The 17,256-nt window shown below is 40.4% G+C and overlaps 1 protein-coding gene across 5 annotated transcripts in view; it reads left to right on the forward strand.

Moving 5' to 3' along the window:
- Window positions 1-17,256, forward strand: part of tmem117 (transmembrane protein 117) — a 411,893-nt gene that overhangs the window by 191,724 nt on the left and 202,913 nt on the right. For all 5 annotated transcript variants that reach the window (XM_073059705.1, XM_073059706.1, XM_073059703.1 and 2 more), the window contains one exon: window positions 16,569-16,668. In XM_073059705.1, the coding sequence (XP_072915806.1) occupies window positions 16,569-16,668 (100 nt within the window). The remainder of the gene's footprint in view (window positions 1-16,568; window positions 16,669-17,256) is intronic.

Here is a 17,256-nt window from a genome sequence, read left to right on the forward strand (position 1 = left end):
TTTACCCTTGGTAAATCCATGCTGGCTCGGCCCAATCCTATCACTGCTATCTAGATATGCCACTATTTCATCCTTAATAATGGACTCTAGCATCTTTCCCACCACCATGTCAGGCTGACAGGTCGATAGTTCTCTGTTTTCTCCCTCCCTCCTTTCTTAAAAAGTGGGATAACATTAGCCATTCTCCAATCCTCAGGGACTGATCCTGAATCTAAGGAACATTGGAAAATGATTACCAATGCATCCGCAATTTCCAGGGCCACCTCCTTTAGTACCCTAGGGTGCAGACCATCTGGACCTGGGGATTTGTCAGCCTTCAGTCCCATCAGTCTTCTCATCACCGTTTCCTTCCGAATGTCAATCTGTTTCATTTTCTCTGTTACCCTATGTCCTTGGCCCATCCATACATCTGGGAGATTGCTTGTGTCTTCCTTAGTGAAAACAGATCTAAAGTACTCATTAAATTCTTCTGCCATTTCTCTGTTTCCCATAACAATTTCACCCAATTCATTCTTCAAGGGCCCAACGTTGTTCTTAACTATCTTCTTTCTCTTCACATACCTAAAAAAGCTTTTGCTATCTTCCTTTATATTCCTGGCTAGCTTACGTTCGTACCTCATTTTTTCTCCCCGTATTGTCTTTTTAGTTAAGTTCTGTTGTTCCTTAAACACTTCCCAATCATCTGTCCTCCCACTCACCTTAGCTCTGTTATATTTCCTTTTTTTTAATGCTATGCAATCCCTGACTTCCTTTGTCAACCACTGTGGCCCCTTTCCCCCCTTTGAATCCTTCCTTCTCTGGGGGATGAACTGATTTTGCACCTTGTGCATTATTCCCAAGAATACCTGCCATTGCTGTTCCACTGTCTTTTCTGCTAGGCTATCCCTCCAGTCAACTTTGGAAGGTTTCTTGTAGATAAGCCTACAAGTGGAGAGGCTGTACTTGAGAAATGAATTGTATTGGGAAATGAACCTGGCCAGGTGTCAGATCTCTCAGTGGGAGGACATTTTGGAGATAGTGATCATAATTCTATCTCCTTTACCAGAGTATTGGAGAGAGATGGGAACAGACAAGTTAGAAAAGCGTTTAAATGGAGCAAGGGGAATTATGAGGCTATCAGGCAGGTAATTGGAAGCTTAAATTGAAAACAGATGTTCTCAGGAGAAAGTGCGGAAGAAATGTGGCAAATATTCAGGGGATATTTGTGTAGAGTTCTGTATAGGTATGTTGCAATGAGACTGGGAAGTTATGGTAGGGTACAAGAACCGTGGTGTACAAAGGCTGTAATAAATCTGGTCAAGAAGAAATGAAAAGTTTACAAAAGGTTCAGAGAGCTAGGTAATGTTAGCAATCTAGAAGATTATAAGGCTAACAGGAAGAAACTTAAGAAGGAAATTAGGAGAGCCAGAAGGGGCCATGAGAAGGCCTTAGCTGACAGGATTAAGGAAAACCCCAAGGCATTCTACAAGTATGTGAAGAGCAGGAGGATAAGAAGTGAAAGAATAGGACCTATCAAATGTGACAGTGGGAAAGTGCGTATGGAACTGGAGAAAAAAGCAGAGGTTCTTAATGAATACTTTACTTCAGTATTCACTATGGAGAAGGCTCTTGGTGATAATAATGACGACTTGCAGTAGATTGAAAAGCTTGAGCATGTAGCTAAGAAAGAGGATGTGCTGGAGCTTTTGGAAAGCATCAAGTTGGATAAGTCACTGGGCCTGGATGAGATGTACCCCAGGATACTGTGGGAGGCGAGGGAAGAGATTGCTGAGCCTCTGGTGATGATCTTTGCATCATCAATAGGGACGGGAGAGGTTCCAGAGGATTAGAGGGTTGTGAATGTTGTTCCTTTCTTCAAGAAAGGGAGTAGAGATAGACCAGTAAATTATAGACCAGTGAGTCTTACTTCAGTGGTTTGGTAAGTTGATGGAGAAGATCCTGAGAGGAAGGATTTATGAACATTTGGAGAGGTATAATATGATTAGGAACAGTCAACACGGCTTTGTCAAGGGTAGGTCGTGCCTTATGAGCCCGATTGAATTTTTTGAGGATGTGACTAAACATATTGATGAAGGAAGAGCAATAGATGTAGTGTATATGGATTTCAGCAAGGCATTTGATAAGGTACCCCATGCAAGGCTTATTGAGAAAGTAAGGAGGCATGGGATCCAAGGGGACCTTGCTTTGCGGATCCAGAACTGGCTTGCCCACATAAGGCAAAGAGTGGTTGTAGACAGGTCATATTCTACATGGAGCTCGGTCACCAGTGAAGTGCCTCAGGATTTGTTCTGGGACTGTTACTCTTTGTGATTTTTTAATATATGACCTGGATGAGGAAGTGGAGGGATGGGTTAGTAATTTTGCTGATGACAGCAAACTTACTAACTTTGTTGTGGGAGGTGTTGTGGATAGTGTGGAGGGCTGTCAGAGGTTACAGCAAGACACTGATAGGATGCAAAACTGGGCTGAGAAGTGGCAGATGGAGTTCAACCCAGATAAGTGTGAAGTGGTTCATCTTGGTAGGTCAAATATGATGACAGAATATAATATCAATGGTAAGACTCTTGGCAGTGTGGAGGATCAGAGGGATCTTGGGGTCCAATTCCATAGGACGCTCAAAGCAGCTGCGCAGGTTGACTCACTGGTTAAGAAGGCATATGGTGTATTGGCCTTCATCAATCGTAGAATTGAATTTAGGAGCTGAGAGGTAATGTTGCAGCTATATAGGACCCTGGTCAGACCCCACTTGGAGTACTGTGCTCAGTGCTGGTCACCTCACTACATGAAGAACATGGAAACCACAGAAAGGGTGCGGAGGAGATTTACAAGGATGTTTCCTGGATTGGGGAGCATGCCTTATGAGAATAGGTTGAGTGAACTCAGCCTTTTCTCCTTGGAATGACGGAGGATGAGAGGTGACCTGATAGATGTGTATAAGATATTGAGAGATGTTGATCATGTGGAGAGTCAGAGGCTTTTTCCCAGTGCTGAAATGGTTGCCACAAAAGGACACAGGTTTAAGGTGCTGGGGAGTAGGTACAAAGGAGGTGGCAAGGGTAAGTTTTTAACTCAGAGAGTGGTGAGTGCGTGGAATGGGCTACCAGCAAATTTGGTGGAGGCGGATATGATAGGGTCTTTTAAGAGACTTTTGGATAGGTACATGGAGCTTAGAAAAATAGAGGGCTTTAGGTAAGCTTAGTAATTTCTAAGGTAGGGACATGTTTGGCACAGCTTTGTGGGCTGAAGTGCCTGTATTGTGCTGTAGGTTTTCTATGTTTTATATGAAAGCCACCTCACGCTGCTTTGTCCATTGCCATTTCTTCCCAATTTGTAGTAATGAGTTCAAGTGGTGGACCACAGTTGCCAGATTTGGAAGGAACCTTTTACAAATGGTATAATAGTTGACAAATCCTAAAATGGACCACAGATGTGACACATCCTTCAGCTTTAGAGCATCTTTCACTGCTTGAATTTTCTCAGCACATTTGTGTAATGCTTGTGCATTGATGCTGTGACCTCAGTAAGTGAAGCTTGGGTTAAAGAATTCACACTTGTGTCATGCTCTGAGCCCATAATCTTCTAATTTCATAACCACTGTCTTGAGATTTTAAAGATGTCCTTGTCATATTCAACTGGAGCAGTGATATCAATCAGGTAACACTCAGTGCCTGTACAACTTGGCAGCACCTGGTTCATAGCTTTCTGCTTGAGTGAAGGTACAGATGCTACTCCAAAAATAAGCCAAGTATAGCGATAAAGCCCTTTATGAGTGTTTATGGTGAAGAACACTTTGGACTCTTCTTCCTTCTCCATCTGTATTTAGACTTCAGCTAAGTCCACTTTGCTGAAGTGTTTCCCTCCAGAAAGGTTTGCAAAGATACACTCTATTCTGGGCAGAGGGTATTGATCTACTTTCAGTACTGCTTTTTTGATGACCTTAGGTCACCACAGATCTTGATAGACAAACTAAGCAATCTCTCAGTGCATTATTAAGCCCTTCATTGAACTGACATTGCTCAGACAATCTCTTCAATTCAGCCGCTTAAGCTGAAACTGACTCTCTTCTTTTTGATTCTGCTTATGAAACCTAAAGCATTCTGCAATCAACAATGGTTTTGGTTCTAACTGTGCCTGCATTACTTTCAAGATATCAACAAATCTCATTTCAGCTGGTTTGGATACAGCAGTTAACTTCGAAGCATGCCTTTAAATCCAATGCACTCAGCAAAAGTGGTACTTGCTTTTTATTAGCTTTAAAATGCTGCTCAATTCGCTGAGTATACAATAACCAATAATTTCTTATGCAATTGAATGTGTCTATCTTTCCGATGTAGCCAGCCATTTCTAATTTAAAAAAAAAATTATGATTATTATTGCCTGGTGCTCACTGTTTATGAACCTTTGAATTTGTCCATTTCCTGTTTTCTTTTTTTAACTCAACAGTCTTTCTCAAAATGTACTGTGCTATTTTTAAACTCCACTGTCTTCTTGCGCTTTTTTAAAAACTCGAATATCTCACTGTGCTTCGACAGGTAGGTAATCATCTCGGGTTCGTTTTAAAACTTTCTTGTTGCCACTGTTACTCCAAGGCATAAAACCAATTGCAAGAAAAAGATGGGAGCTTGGAAAATGAGTCTTATTTTTGTTTTTCTTTTCAGCGAGGCACACACATATGATATGCTGGTGTGATGACATCTGCCATTCATGTATTTTACATATAAACCATAATGAATTATTTAAAGGAACAATAATGCTTAATCAAACAATATATTTACAACAGAGAGGGTGAGCAACTTTAAATTCTTTGCTGTTAGCATTTCTGAGGATGTGTCCTGGGCCCAGTATGTAAATGCAATTACAAAGAAAGCACAGCAGTGCCTCTACTTAGAAGTTGTGAGGACTCCGCATGACATCTAAAACTTTGACAAGCTATTATCAATGTGCGGTGGAGAGTATATTGACTGGTTGCATTATGGCCTGGTAAAGAAACACCAGTGCCCTTGGAATGGAAAATCCCACAAAAAGTAGTGGTACAGCCCAGTCCATCACAGATAAAGCCTTTGTCAGCATTGAGCACATCTACAAGGGGCGGTGTCACAGGAAAACAGCATCCATCATCAAAGAACCCCACCATTCTGGCCATGCTCTCACTGCACTGTTGCCATCAGCAAGAAGGTACAGGAGCCTCAGTTCCCACACCATCAGGTTCAGGAACAGTTATTACGCCTCAATCATCAGGCTCTTGAGCCATGGGATAACTTCTCTCAACTTCATGTGCCTCATCACTGAACTGTTTCCACAACCTAAGACTTACTTTCAAGGACTCCTCATCTCATGTTCTTGATATTTGCTGTTTATTTTTCTTTTATCATGTTCGCTTGTAAAAGACAGTTTGTTGTCTTTTGCACATAGGTTGTCTATACGTCTTGTGGAGTTTGGTTTTCCATTCCTTCTATTGCATTTTTTGGATTTTCTGTGTATGCTCACAGAAAATGAATCTCAGGGTTATATATGCTGACATATATGTACTGAGATAATAAACTTACTTTGAAGTTTGAACATAGCAACCAGCCTCCATCTGAACCTTTAACGTTCATGGATCCCATTGTCAACTGTGATCAAGAGATTAAGTTCTCTATAGGATTCTGTGGATGGCTACCATTTCTGCTCCATTATATTCAGAATTAATAATGTCCTTAACGTTTTCCGGTGGTGAGGCTTGGCCGTTTCCAGGTAGGATAATGCCTTATCTTTCTTTTACTCTTCATCTGTTTTATTCCTTAGTGGATTGTTAATACTGCTGCAATTGTATTATCCAATATACAAAGAAGAGTCTGGCAGCAGCACACAAAAGCAATAGTATACTCCTTTGCCATATTTTGAATAATGGTTTGACTCCCTTGGCAGAAGCAGCCTTTCTCTTCCCTTTGTGCAAGGTACAATATGTTTCTTCTTTTAGGCTGATCATTTTTAGCATCACATTTCTTAAAGATGTCAGTGTAATGACTTTTCAAGCCGTCCTTATAACATATTTTCTGACTGAGTGGGCTTCTGCTCTCCCTCACTTGCTTTGCATGTTATTTGGTTAAAGCATTGCAAGGGAAATAATTTGAGTATCTTAAGCAAAAACAAACATGCAGAAGCTGGAATCTACTGGAAATAGTATCTTAGGCATTTGTTTAGGAACAATGCAGGTTGGAAAATGTACTTGAGAAATATACCGTTGTATTAGCTGTAGCTGTATCAAGTGATTCACAGAGTAGAACATACTACAGTACTGCATAGTACAGGCCCTTTGGCCTTCAGTACCATTGCCAACCTTTTAACCTATTTCAAGATCAAGCTAATGCTTCCCTCCCACATATTCCTCCATTTTTCTGTCATCCATATGCCTATCTAAGAGTGTCTTAAATCTCCCTAATATGTCAGCCTCTACCTCCTTTCCTGGCAGTGTGTTCCACGCACCCACCACTCTGTGTAAAAAAAAAACTTAGGTCTGACAACCCTTCCATACGTTTTTCCATGAAATGCTGGTGGAATTCAGCAGGCCAGCAGCATCTATGGAAAAGAGTACAGTCGACATTTTGGGCCAAAACCCTTCAGCAGGACTTATGCAGATTTTCTCTTGTTTATACATTTCTACTATCGTCTTACAATAATGCCCTCTTATCCATTTCCAACCTGGGAAAAGACTCTGGCTGTCCACTCTATCTACACATCTTACCATGTTATATACCTCTATCAAGTCATCTCTAATGCTTCTTCACTCTAAGAGAACAGCCTTAGTTGCTCAACCTCTCCTCATAAGCCATGCACCCTAAAGGCTGATTTATACTTGTGCATCCGGGCTACACCATAGCCCTGATTTTCACTTCTGCGTTGGCTCTACGCCGTAGCAAGCATGCATTGGTGTGCACCAAAACGCTAGTTGGCGGTGGGGTTTCTATGCCACTGTGTTGAGTTTCTTCGTGAGAGACATGGACAAGGAAATGCATTTCACACATTCTCGCATGTTGGCAGGTAGATTTGACGATTTGGTTCATCTATTTCGCATTGGTGTACAGATATGGTGGAGAAGAAGCAACAGGAAATGTGTAGGAGGAAATGCGATGCTACCAAGTGGACCAATCACAGTTGTGGCTGTCTGCGTCGCCGCAGCGCATGAGTTACTTTTTTGGGGAGGTGCACGTCACCCTATGGCGTAGGGTAGGGCGTAGATACGGCATAGGGTTATGCGGTACCTACGACATAGATGTGACATACAAATATAAATTAGCCTTAATCCAGGCAGAATGCTGGTAAATCTCCTTTATACCCTCTCTAAAGCTTCAAATTCTTCCTATAATGCGGCAACCAGAACTGAACACAATTGTCCAAATGTGATTTAACCAGTTTTAAAAAGCTACAGCATTACCATGTGGCTCTAAAATTGAGGCCAACACACCATACACTTTCTTAACTACGCTATCAACTTACACAGTAACTTCAAGGGTTTCCTTTTTATATTATTCACCCAGAGGACTTGAATTATTTTGAATGAACCTTTCATCTTGTAACACACTTGAATTAGCTTTCTGAATGTATTTGGATTGGTTTGAGGGGCAGACGTCATTGTTGCTTTTTAAATAATTTTGAAGAATACTGTCAGTTCATTGTTCTTCTCGTCCCTACTTCTGCTTCCCAGGTCAATACAAAGTTGAAAAGTTCCCAGTAAATTTATTGTCAAAGTACGTTTTAAGGCCCTCTGTTGGTCAGGGCCGACCATGGATATTGCATTCTAGCTGTCTTTGTGATATACAGTCAGAGGAGTACGATATGGAGAGCAAGCTATTGCCCGTGCAGCAGGCTCCTCCCTCTCCACACAGCTGATGAATTCAAAGGAACGGCAGAGACTGATATAGTTTGGCACCAGAGGCATCGCAGGAGTTGCCTGTCAGCATTGAACTCAACATAGGACTGCCATAGGAATTCCAGCTGTGGATCTTTTCTGGGGATTTACTCATGAAGTCTTCCCCATGAGTGGGTATAGCTGCAAGGCAGTGGAGTTTTGAGATCAGAGTCTTACTTCTCCTAGATGAGCTGCCAACCATGACTAATGAGGTCATCCACCCGGAGCGACTGGTTTTAAGGTGCCAGTAACCCACCGGGTTTAGTAGCAAAGTCACACACGAAGGCCAGGAGCTGGACTTGCTTGACAGAGGCTATTTGAGATAATGCCATTGGGAGCATTTAATAGTTAGTGGGAGCTTGTCCCCACTACCTACCCTGGCTCTGACAACCTTAAGGAATCGCAGTATGTAAACCACATACAACCTTGAGGTGCATTTCCTTGCAGGCATTGATTTTCTTGCAAAACAAAGAAATACAATTGAAAAAAAAACACAAATGTAACAAAGACCGACAAACACCCAATGTACAAAAGAGGACAAATCGTGCAAATGATAAAGAAGAAGTAAACAAGTAATATTGAGATCATGGGCTGCAGAGTCCATAAAAATGTGGAATTAGTTCAGCACTAAGGTGAGTGAAGCTATTCTTGGAGACCAATAGTTGTATGGCAACAACTGTTCTGTATCAGGTGCTGTGAGACCAAAAGACTCCTGCACCTCCGTTCTGATGATAGTAGCATCCGAGCACCAGGAAGCTGAATGTAGGAGCCATGTACCTGCATTGTGTTTTGTGTTGCCTGTTTATTATGGAGTTGGGACATTGTAAAAGCACAGGGAATAAGTTACATCTTCATGCTTTGTCTTTTGTGGTTTGTTGTAGTTGGAGACTGATGGACCTGTATGTTGATTGCTCAGTAACGCTTAGCTTACACTTGGGCATGCTTAAGTTTTATTGCTTTAAGATAGTATATTTGCTAATTGCTAATAAAGGATCGAATACATATCCTCGACTTTTGGAGCAATCATTATTGGAGTGAGGGCATGTCATGCAAATATAACAAATCCGTAGGGTCACCAGCAGTGGCAATTGTTTAGGTTTAGTTTTTGGTTTGGTTTGGCAGCTACACTGAACTCAGTACTATTTTCACAATTATCTGAAGTGTATAGCCTCCAAAGTTACATCCAAATTGACTCGGAAAATCTAAATGGTGCTTTAACAACTGTTTATATAGAAACCCATTGCTTTGTCAGTTTCTAAAAATTGTTCTTCTTAACAATCCCAATTGGACACGAGCCCACATTATAATTAGTTGAAACCTGATTAAAAAGAACAATGAATTTTGTATTGACTTGTGTTTTTTTTAGTACATAGATTTGTCAGAACCTTCAAGTTAATTTCAATGATATTATATATTGACTAACGCTGCTGCAGTCAGAAATATATCTTTCTGTTTTGCAGTTCAGGCACATCTTTGCTGCAGTTTGAGATGTGCATCTGGGTCATAAGAATTATTGATCATAATTACATGGAAAGAACAACTCCCATCGGATCATTTTAAAGGCTGGATTGAGTCCAAGTCACTGCACTTCTATCTGAGTTAATGCAGATATAAATCCCTATTCTCATCAAGATGACTGTTTCAAGATAGTGGAAGAGATCCGTCATTGCAAGTCTCACAATTCCATTAATGAAAGCCATATCACAAATTTAACATTGGACAATTTATTGATATTTTATGATTTTGGTGAGATATCCTGCTCACTTGTTTAATAATATGTTCTAATGCCGTTTACAATATTATAAAAATGATGCCCAAATCAGTTGCATTTGTATTATGATATTCCTATCAAGCACAGGGGATCTGCCCATTCTCTTCTTGACTTTTAATATTTAAGCACATTCATTAAATTCATTCTGGATGAAAAAGCTAACAGCTGGCAGCAGAATAGAAAAAAGGACTTTCTCCCACCATCCAGGTCATGCTCACACTGCCATCAGGAAGATGATACAGGAGCCTCAGGACTCACGCCACCAAGTTCAAGAACAGTTATTACTCCTTGATTATCAGGCTCTTGAACCAAAGAGGATAACTTCACTTAAACTCAACTTGCCCCATCACTGAACTACTCCCACAACCTATGGACTCACGTCTAATATCAAGAACATGAGAACATGAAATTTCATCTCATGTTTTTGACATTTATTCCTCATTTATTTATAAATTTTATTTCTTTTTTTATATTTGCATAGTTTGCTGTCTTTTGCTCACTGGTTGTTTGCCCTATTGGGTGCGGTCTTTCATTGATTCTATTACAGTCATTGGATTTGTTGAGCGTGCCCACGTGGAAACAAACCTCAAGGTTGTACTGTATATGGTGACATATATATTCTTTGATAATAAGTTTACTTCGAACTTTGAGGATAAGATTTAAACTTTCATGAGAAATTGAAGCTCCTTTGGGCAACAATAGAGGGCTGTCCATTTGGAACAGAGATGAGGAGGAATTTCTTCAGCTAGAGAGTGGTGAATCTGTGGAATTTGTTGCCACAGGCGGCTGTGGAAGCCAAGTCAATGGGTATATTGAAGGCAGAGGTTGATAAATTCTTGATAGTTAGGACATGAATGGATACAGGGAAAAGGCAAGGGCTGAGAGGGAAAATGGATCAGACATGATGAAATGGTGGAGCAGACTCGATGGGTCAAATGGACTAATTCTCCTATAGCTTGTGGTCTTATGGACTAATAACTTGAGGCATTGTAGGCTTTCTTTTGAAGTCAAGCTGAGTTATTGTGCATTTCATTTCATGCATCAATACTTATTGTCTTACAGCCCATGCTAGAGTCTGTAAACTGAACAGCTGCATCACAATTGTTTATCATTTTTCACATCATTATTGATCTACTTAAATACGAAACCCTTAAATTTGCATACATTGTGCAGCATGCAATTAGTTAGAGCCACTCTCAATGCCTTTTTTAATGCAATCATAGGAAATGGTAAGTTTACTACTTTCTCTTTAGTTGAAATGAGCTCCAACAACTGCACAACTGAGAAACCGGTTCCCTTAATAGGCATTTAGAAAGATCAACAGCAGACTCAATGCATATGTCTAGTTGTGGAGTGTACAAATTGGAGCATGAAAAAGAATAAAAAGAATTGCTTCCGCAGTACAAGGAAATAGTGAATCTCCTTCAGTAGGGTGAGCGCTAACCAAGTAATCTCACACATACATCAAGGTCAATCACGCATAAGGTCATTGAGATCTCAAAAGACATTCGCATTTGGAAATCCATGCAGAAGGATTCCAAAGTTATGAAATGTGTCACGTAGATAACGCCAATTGTCCCTCTCAATGACATTTGATTGCCTAATTAATATAAGAATATGCATACAAGGTAAAATCTTGCAACCGTAAAAGCAGGTCACACTGAGTAAAAAGTTTTAATAGAGAGCTAGGCTTGGCATGCTGTGATCTGTTTTATACTTAGGAAGGTCAAATCCTTGGCAAATGAGCAGATAAGGAAATGTTTTCACAGATGGGCAGGCAGCTATGGGAACATCAATTCCTCTCATCAGTGAGAATAAAATGTTATTACAGCAAACTGATAGCTCAGATGGGAAAACATGCTTTTCATTTATTATTTAGCTACTTCAGGGTGAAATTTTAACAGAAGTATAAGGTAATTACATTGCATTGTTGTACTTGATAAGCACAGAAGGATCTGGTACTTTGGAGAGGGCTGGAGCCTAATCTGTGTCTGGTCCCAAAGAAAATGGATTTGTTCTGGCTGGGATGCTTTAGTAGGTCTCAATACTGATAACTGCTATGGGCATTTGTGCTCACTGCTCAGAACTAGAATAGGTAATGCAGCCTAATATCTACTTCAGCATTGATGATTATTGATTTAATACTAGTTATGTTAACATTATGTGATCAAATAAATCAAACTGTTATTAACCATAGTGATATCCCATCATCTGAATCAATGCTCCTTTCAGAAGATTAGATATCGCGTAAGCTTGACTGTACTGGCCTAATGTTGCAAGCACCAGTAACAATGTCTCAGACGTTCAGAGGAATATCTTCTAAGGCAGTATCTTAGGATCAGGAATGACATGTTTCTGCTTTGATTTTATCGGGTGTGAAATGGCTAACGAGTCCCACAAGGGAACTGTAGATTCTTTTGAAGGTAAGTTATAGTTGAAGGGGAGGGTGAGTAGGTAGATTGTAAACTACTGTGCTCCTTCTTCTGCTTAAGCATGGCTTCCGAGTGCTGTCAATATACTGTCTTGAGGTTCTCGTTACCATTCTGACTGCTCCTTCTCCATTTCCAGTGACCATAGGACAGAAATACATAGAGTCAGGGGTGATGTTGTACTTTTTTAAAGAAGCTTCAAGCACATCCTTGAATCTGTTCTGCTCACTTGATAATCTCCTCGCACAGCAGAGGAACTAGAATTGTATTGTTGATCTGAAAATTCCAGTGTAGGGTAATTTATTGTGATATACACCAGGGTGCAGGGAAATTCCTTGCTTACGTGAAGTTCATAGAGTAAGCAGCATAGTTGGTAATAATAAATACAATGATAGTGACGAGTGCAAAACAACAGAATGGTGCAAAGTACAGTAGTACAAGCTGAAGTAGTGCAAAAAGAAATGTTAAAGTGATAATAATGGAAGAGGTAGAATTAAGATCTTAAGAACAAAGCAGCACCATCGGGACAGAAGATGGGAAAGAGTTGATAGGTTCAGGAGTCTGATAGCATTAAGAAAGAAGCTACTTTTGAGTTTTGTCATCACTTTAAATAGGGATTGAAAAAAAAGCATAGCAACTTAAAGGATTTTGCCTCCTGCCATATTCTCTATGAGAGGATACGGTTATGGACATGGCCTGCTAACTGCTCAATCAAATATAAGGACAACTGTTGTTTTGTCTCCCATTGAATTGTGTTACTGATAAATTCTAATACAGTTGGTATTTCATAATAGTTTCTCTTTATAATTATTGGATGAATATTTTTCAGTTATTTCTATTGACCAGAAAAGAACCAATGAAAAATGTTCACCTAGACTACAGATGGATTTAATTTCACACATGCAATTTATTTTCAACTTCCCAAGCTAGTCAAATAAAATAATGCATCCTCATGGATAAAGTCTAAGCTAATAGTGTTTCAAATACTATTAAGTATAATTGATCAAATTGTTCCTATATTTCCACTTTCCTCAAGCAGAATGTCTCAGTTGCCAGTTTACCCACATAATGTTTTTTTAAAAACTGGGCATTAATCATGGGTTTTCCATGAATCTTTTCCCTCTTGCTGTATTCCTTGTTGCTTCTCTAATCCTGAGTATATTATTCTAAATGCTTAATTGCCTGTGTAGGCACAGTGACATTTTTTGATTTTTAACACTAACTAAAAAATCTAATAATCTAAAGATCTAATAATCTTGGCTTTCATTATAGCCCTTTGACATTACACAGTTAATCCACTAATTCACCTGAGGTTGTGCTGAATCATAATTTTAGAACAGTATGTTGTGAAGTGTTTTACATGGCCGATAAATCTCTTTTTATCATATTTCTCTTTTACATATTTTTCATTGTGAACCTCTTCAAATGGTGTTTCAAGGTGCATTGAAAGAGCTTCTTCCATACTTAAAAAGGGTAGCATTTTAGCTCCTGCTATACCTGGGTAATCTGCCAACCTCAAACAAATCTAGATTGAACTACACACACAAAATGCTGGAGGAATTCAGCAGGCCAGGAAGCATCTATGGAAAAGAATACTGTTGACGCTTCAGGCTGAAACCTGTTCTGCTGAAGGGTTTCGGCCTGAATCATCAACTGCACACTCTTCTCCATAGATGCTGCCTGGCCTGCTGAGTTCCTCCAGCATTTTGTGTGTGTTGTTTGGATTTCCAGCATCTGCAGATGTTCTCTTGTTTGTAGAGTGAACTGTTATGTTCATTGTGATTGTATTTTGCAGTCATTCTGCCATGAAAATTCATGACTACATTTCGAATCTATAATGCAGTAAAGGGCTTTTTGAGCATTCTGAAGTTGGGAAAGGTGTATTATCAATGTATATTAATTGGTTCTTTATTTACTAGCATGTTTATTTACATCCAAATATTCTAGGGATTACTAACTTTTCTGTGGGCACATAGGATAATTGAGTTTAAAAAAGAAAAATCTTTAAAATAGTAAACATACTGGTAAATTGGTAGATTGGATCATTTTTGCTACATGTATTATGTAAAATAAAGTTGTCTTGCATATTCTCCATACAGATGAATTCATTTCAATGGTATGAATTGGGGTAATAGTGGTTTGATCGAGGCACGACTGCACAAGCACGTGGATGTCAGCGAGTCAGACCAGCAGGAAAAGTTTAAAAGAGGACAGCTTTGTAGAGCAGAGATGGAGTAGGGGAGACAGAGTAGGAGGGCTTTGGTTCAATGGGGCTCGGAATAATGGTTCGAGGCGAGGTAAGCTACTTGTGAGGAATAGGAAGTATGTGTGTGAGGCCGGTGTTGGTACTGGCTGTCAGATGTGGGATGTCCGGAGACTCCCAGCCTCCCAGATGGCCACATCTGCGCCAAGCATGTCGAGCTGCAGCTCCTTAGGGACTGGGAAAGTGAAGAGGTGATAGAGAGGAGCTATAGGCAAGTAGTCACACCAGGACCTCAGGAGACAGGTAAATGGGTAACAGTCAGGAGAGGAAAGGGCAAGAGTCAGATACTAGAGAGTACCCCTGTGGCTGACCCCTTAACAATAAGTACTCCTGTTTGAGTACTGTTGGGGGGGTGGGAATCAACCTGCCTGGGGAAAACAACAACGGCCGTGCCTCTGGCACGGAGTCTAACACTGTATCTCAGAAGCGTAGGGAAAGGAAGAGGATGGCAGCAGTGATAGGGGTCAGACGGGTGATTCTGTGGATGCAGGAAAGAAACACAGATGGTAGTTTGCCTCCCAGGTGCCAGGGTCCGGGATGTTTCTGATCACGTCCACAACATCCTGAAGTAGGAAGGTGAACAGCCAGAGGTCGTGGTACATATTGGTACCAAAGACATAGGAAGGAAAAGGAAGGAGGTCCTGAAAACAGACTACAGGGAATTAGGAAAGAAACTGAGAAGCAGGACCTCAAAAGTAGTAATCTCAGGATTTCTGTCTGTACCATGCGACAGTGAGTATAGGAATACAGTGAGGTGGAGGATAAGTGTGTGGCTGAGAGATTGGAGCAGAGGGCAGGGATTCAGATTTTTGGATCACTGGGACCTCTTTTGGGGCAGGAGTGACCTGTACATAAAGGACGGGTTGCACTTGAATCCGAGAGGGACCAATATCCTGGCGGGGAGGTTTGTTAAGGCTAATGGGGAGAGCTTAGGTTCGAATTGCTGGGGGGTGGGAACCAATCTGAAGAGATAGAAGAAGGGACGGTTGGCACACAAAAAGAGAAAGCTTGTAGGCAGTGTGAGAGGGAGAATAGGTAGGTGATAGAGAAGGGATACGCTCAGACCGATGGTTTGAGATGTGTCTATTTTAATGCAAGTAGCATCATGAACAAAGCAGATGAGCTTAGAGCATGGATCAGTACGATGCTGTGATGTTGTGGCCATTACAGAGACTTGGATAGCTCAAGGGCAGGAATGGTTACTTAGAATGCCAGGCTTTAGCTGTTTCAGGAAGGACAGGGAGGGGGGCAAAAGAGGTGGGGGTGTGGCACTACTGATCAGAGATAGTATCATGGCTGTAGAAAAGGAGGAAGTCATGGAGGGATTGTCTACTGAGTGTCTGTGGGTGGTTCTACCTGTCCTTACTGATCATGGCCTGTTGGTCAGGAAGTCAAGGATCCAATTGCAAAGGGAGGTGTGAGTCCTAGATTTAGGTGTTTGGAAATAGTTTGTTTGGAATTATTGTATTGAAGGCAGAGCTTTAAAGCATAAACAATAGTCTAATATAGGTGTCTTAATTGTCTAAATGCTTTAGGCCAGGGAGACGACGTCTGTTGCAGACTTGTATTAGCAGTCAGTGATATGCAGTGGTTCGAGGTTGTCTGGGAGGCTGGAGTTAATGCATGCCATGACCAACCTCTCAAAGTAAATCATGTTGATGTATATTGGAGCCACTGGATGCTAGTCACTAAGGCATATTAACTTCTTTTATTAAGGTGGTGGGTTGAAAGTGGTCTTCGTAAAGCAGGTGGGGACATCAGATTGAACTAAAGAGAGGTTAAAAATGTCTGCAAATACCCACACCAAATGATCACAACCAGGGACACAATCCAGAGTGATTAATTCTTCGGAAGTCTGATTTTGCATCTGCAATGGTGACTGTTGGTCACCACTTTATAAAATGCTTCTTTGCTGATTTTAAACTACTAGTAACTAAACTGCAAGATAGCATTTGCAAATAAACTGATTACTGAAACTAACTGATATGTTCTCCCAGCAATACAATCCATAAAGGGGTATGTACAGAGATGAAAATGTGATTGCTTTTGAAAGACATGAGAGGTGCTTAATGTGTTTAATGACTGTTTGACAGTGAAGCTGCACACCACTGCCATGTGCCCTCCACTTTCCCAGACTGGCAGTTCTGTTCCACAGGGTCTGTTTCAACTTTTAAGTACCTGAAATATTACAAATAACCCATGTTTTATTTTCCACAGTCCCTTCATCATTAATGAATACATGGGTATAAGAAATGAAAACTTCATGAAGTTAGCAGCAGTTGGAACCTGGTTGGGAGATTTTGTTACTGCCTGGATGGTGAGAATAACCTTTCATTTATTATTTGACCAGAATTGTAAAATAGTGTGATTTACTTTGCATATTGTAGCGTGTGTATTATAATGCAGGCAGAGTCATTACCTACCTACATCTATAGATAACTATATATTTAATGAATGAGAAAGTTAATGAACATAGCTGGCTGGTGGTGTGTAGAGGTATCTGCACTGGACTTCAAGACAGATTCAAATCCAGCTGGCTCCTTGCTCGCTTTCTATTTGTGCTGAGTTAAGCACCAAGATATCAACTCAGCCTTGTAAAAAACAGACAAATGCTAAGAAACAGCAAGGTTGCCACCCGATGTGCCACAAGGCATGGACAAGAGCAACAACAAAACTATGTTTTATACGGTTGAAAAATCTGTTCAATCACATTCCTGTTTCCCAAATCTTTTTCACTGCAAACTTCTTCACATGGTGTCCTTAGAAGAGCTGTTTCCATGTTTAAAATTGGTAATATTTTAATTCCCGTCATATCTTCTTCACTGTTTTTTTCAGTCACTGAATGTGTGACTTATGCTTTTATGTCCTATAACTGAGATTGAATAATAAAACTCATGTTCACAAA

This window comes from Hemitrygon akajei, chromosome 10 (genome assembly GCF_048418815.1).
Source record: "Hemitrygon akajei chromosome 10, sHemAka1.3, whole genome shotgun sequence".
NCBI classification, from domain to species: domain Eukaryota; kingdom Metazoa; phylum Chordata; class Chondrichthyes; order Myliobatiformes; family Dasyatidae; genus Hemitrygon; species Hemitrygon akajei.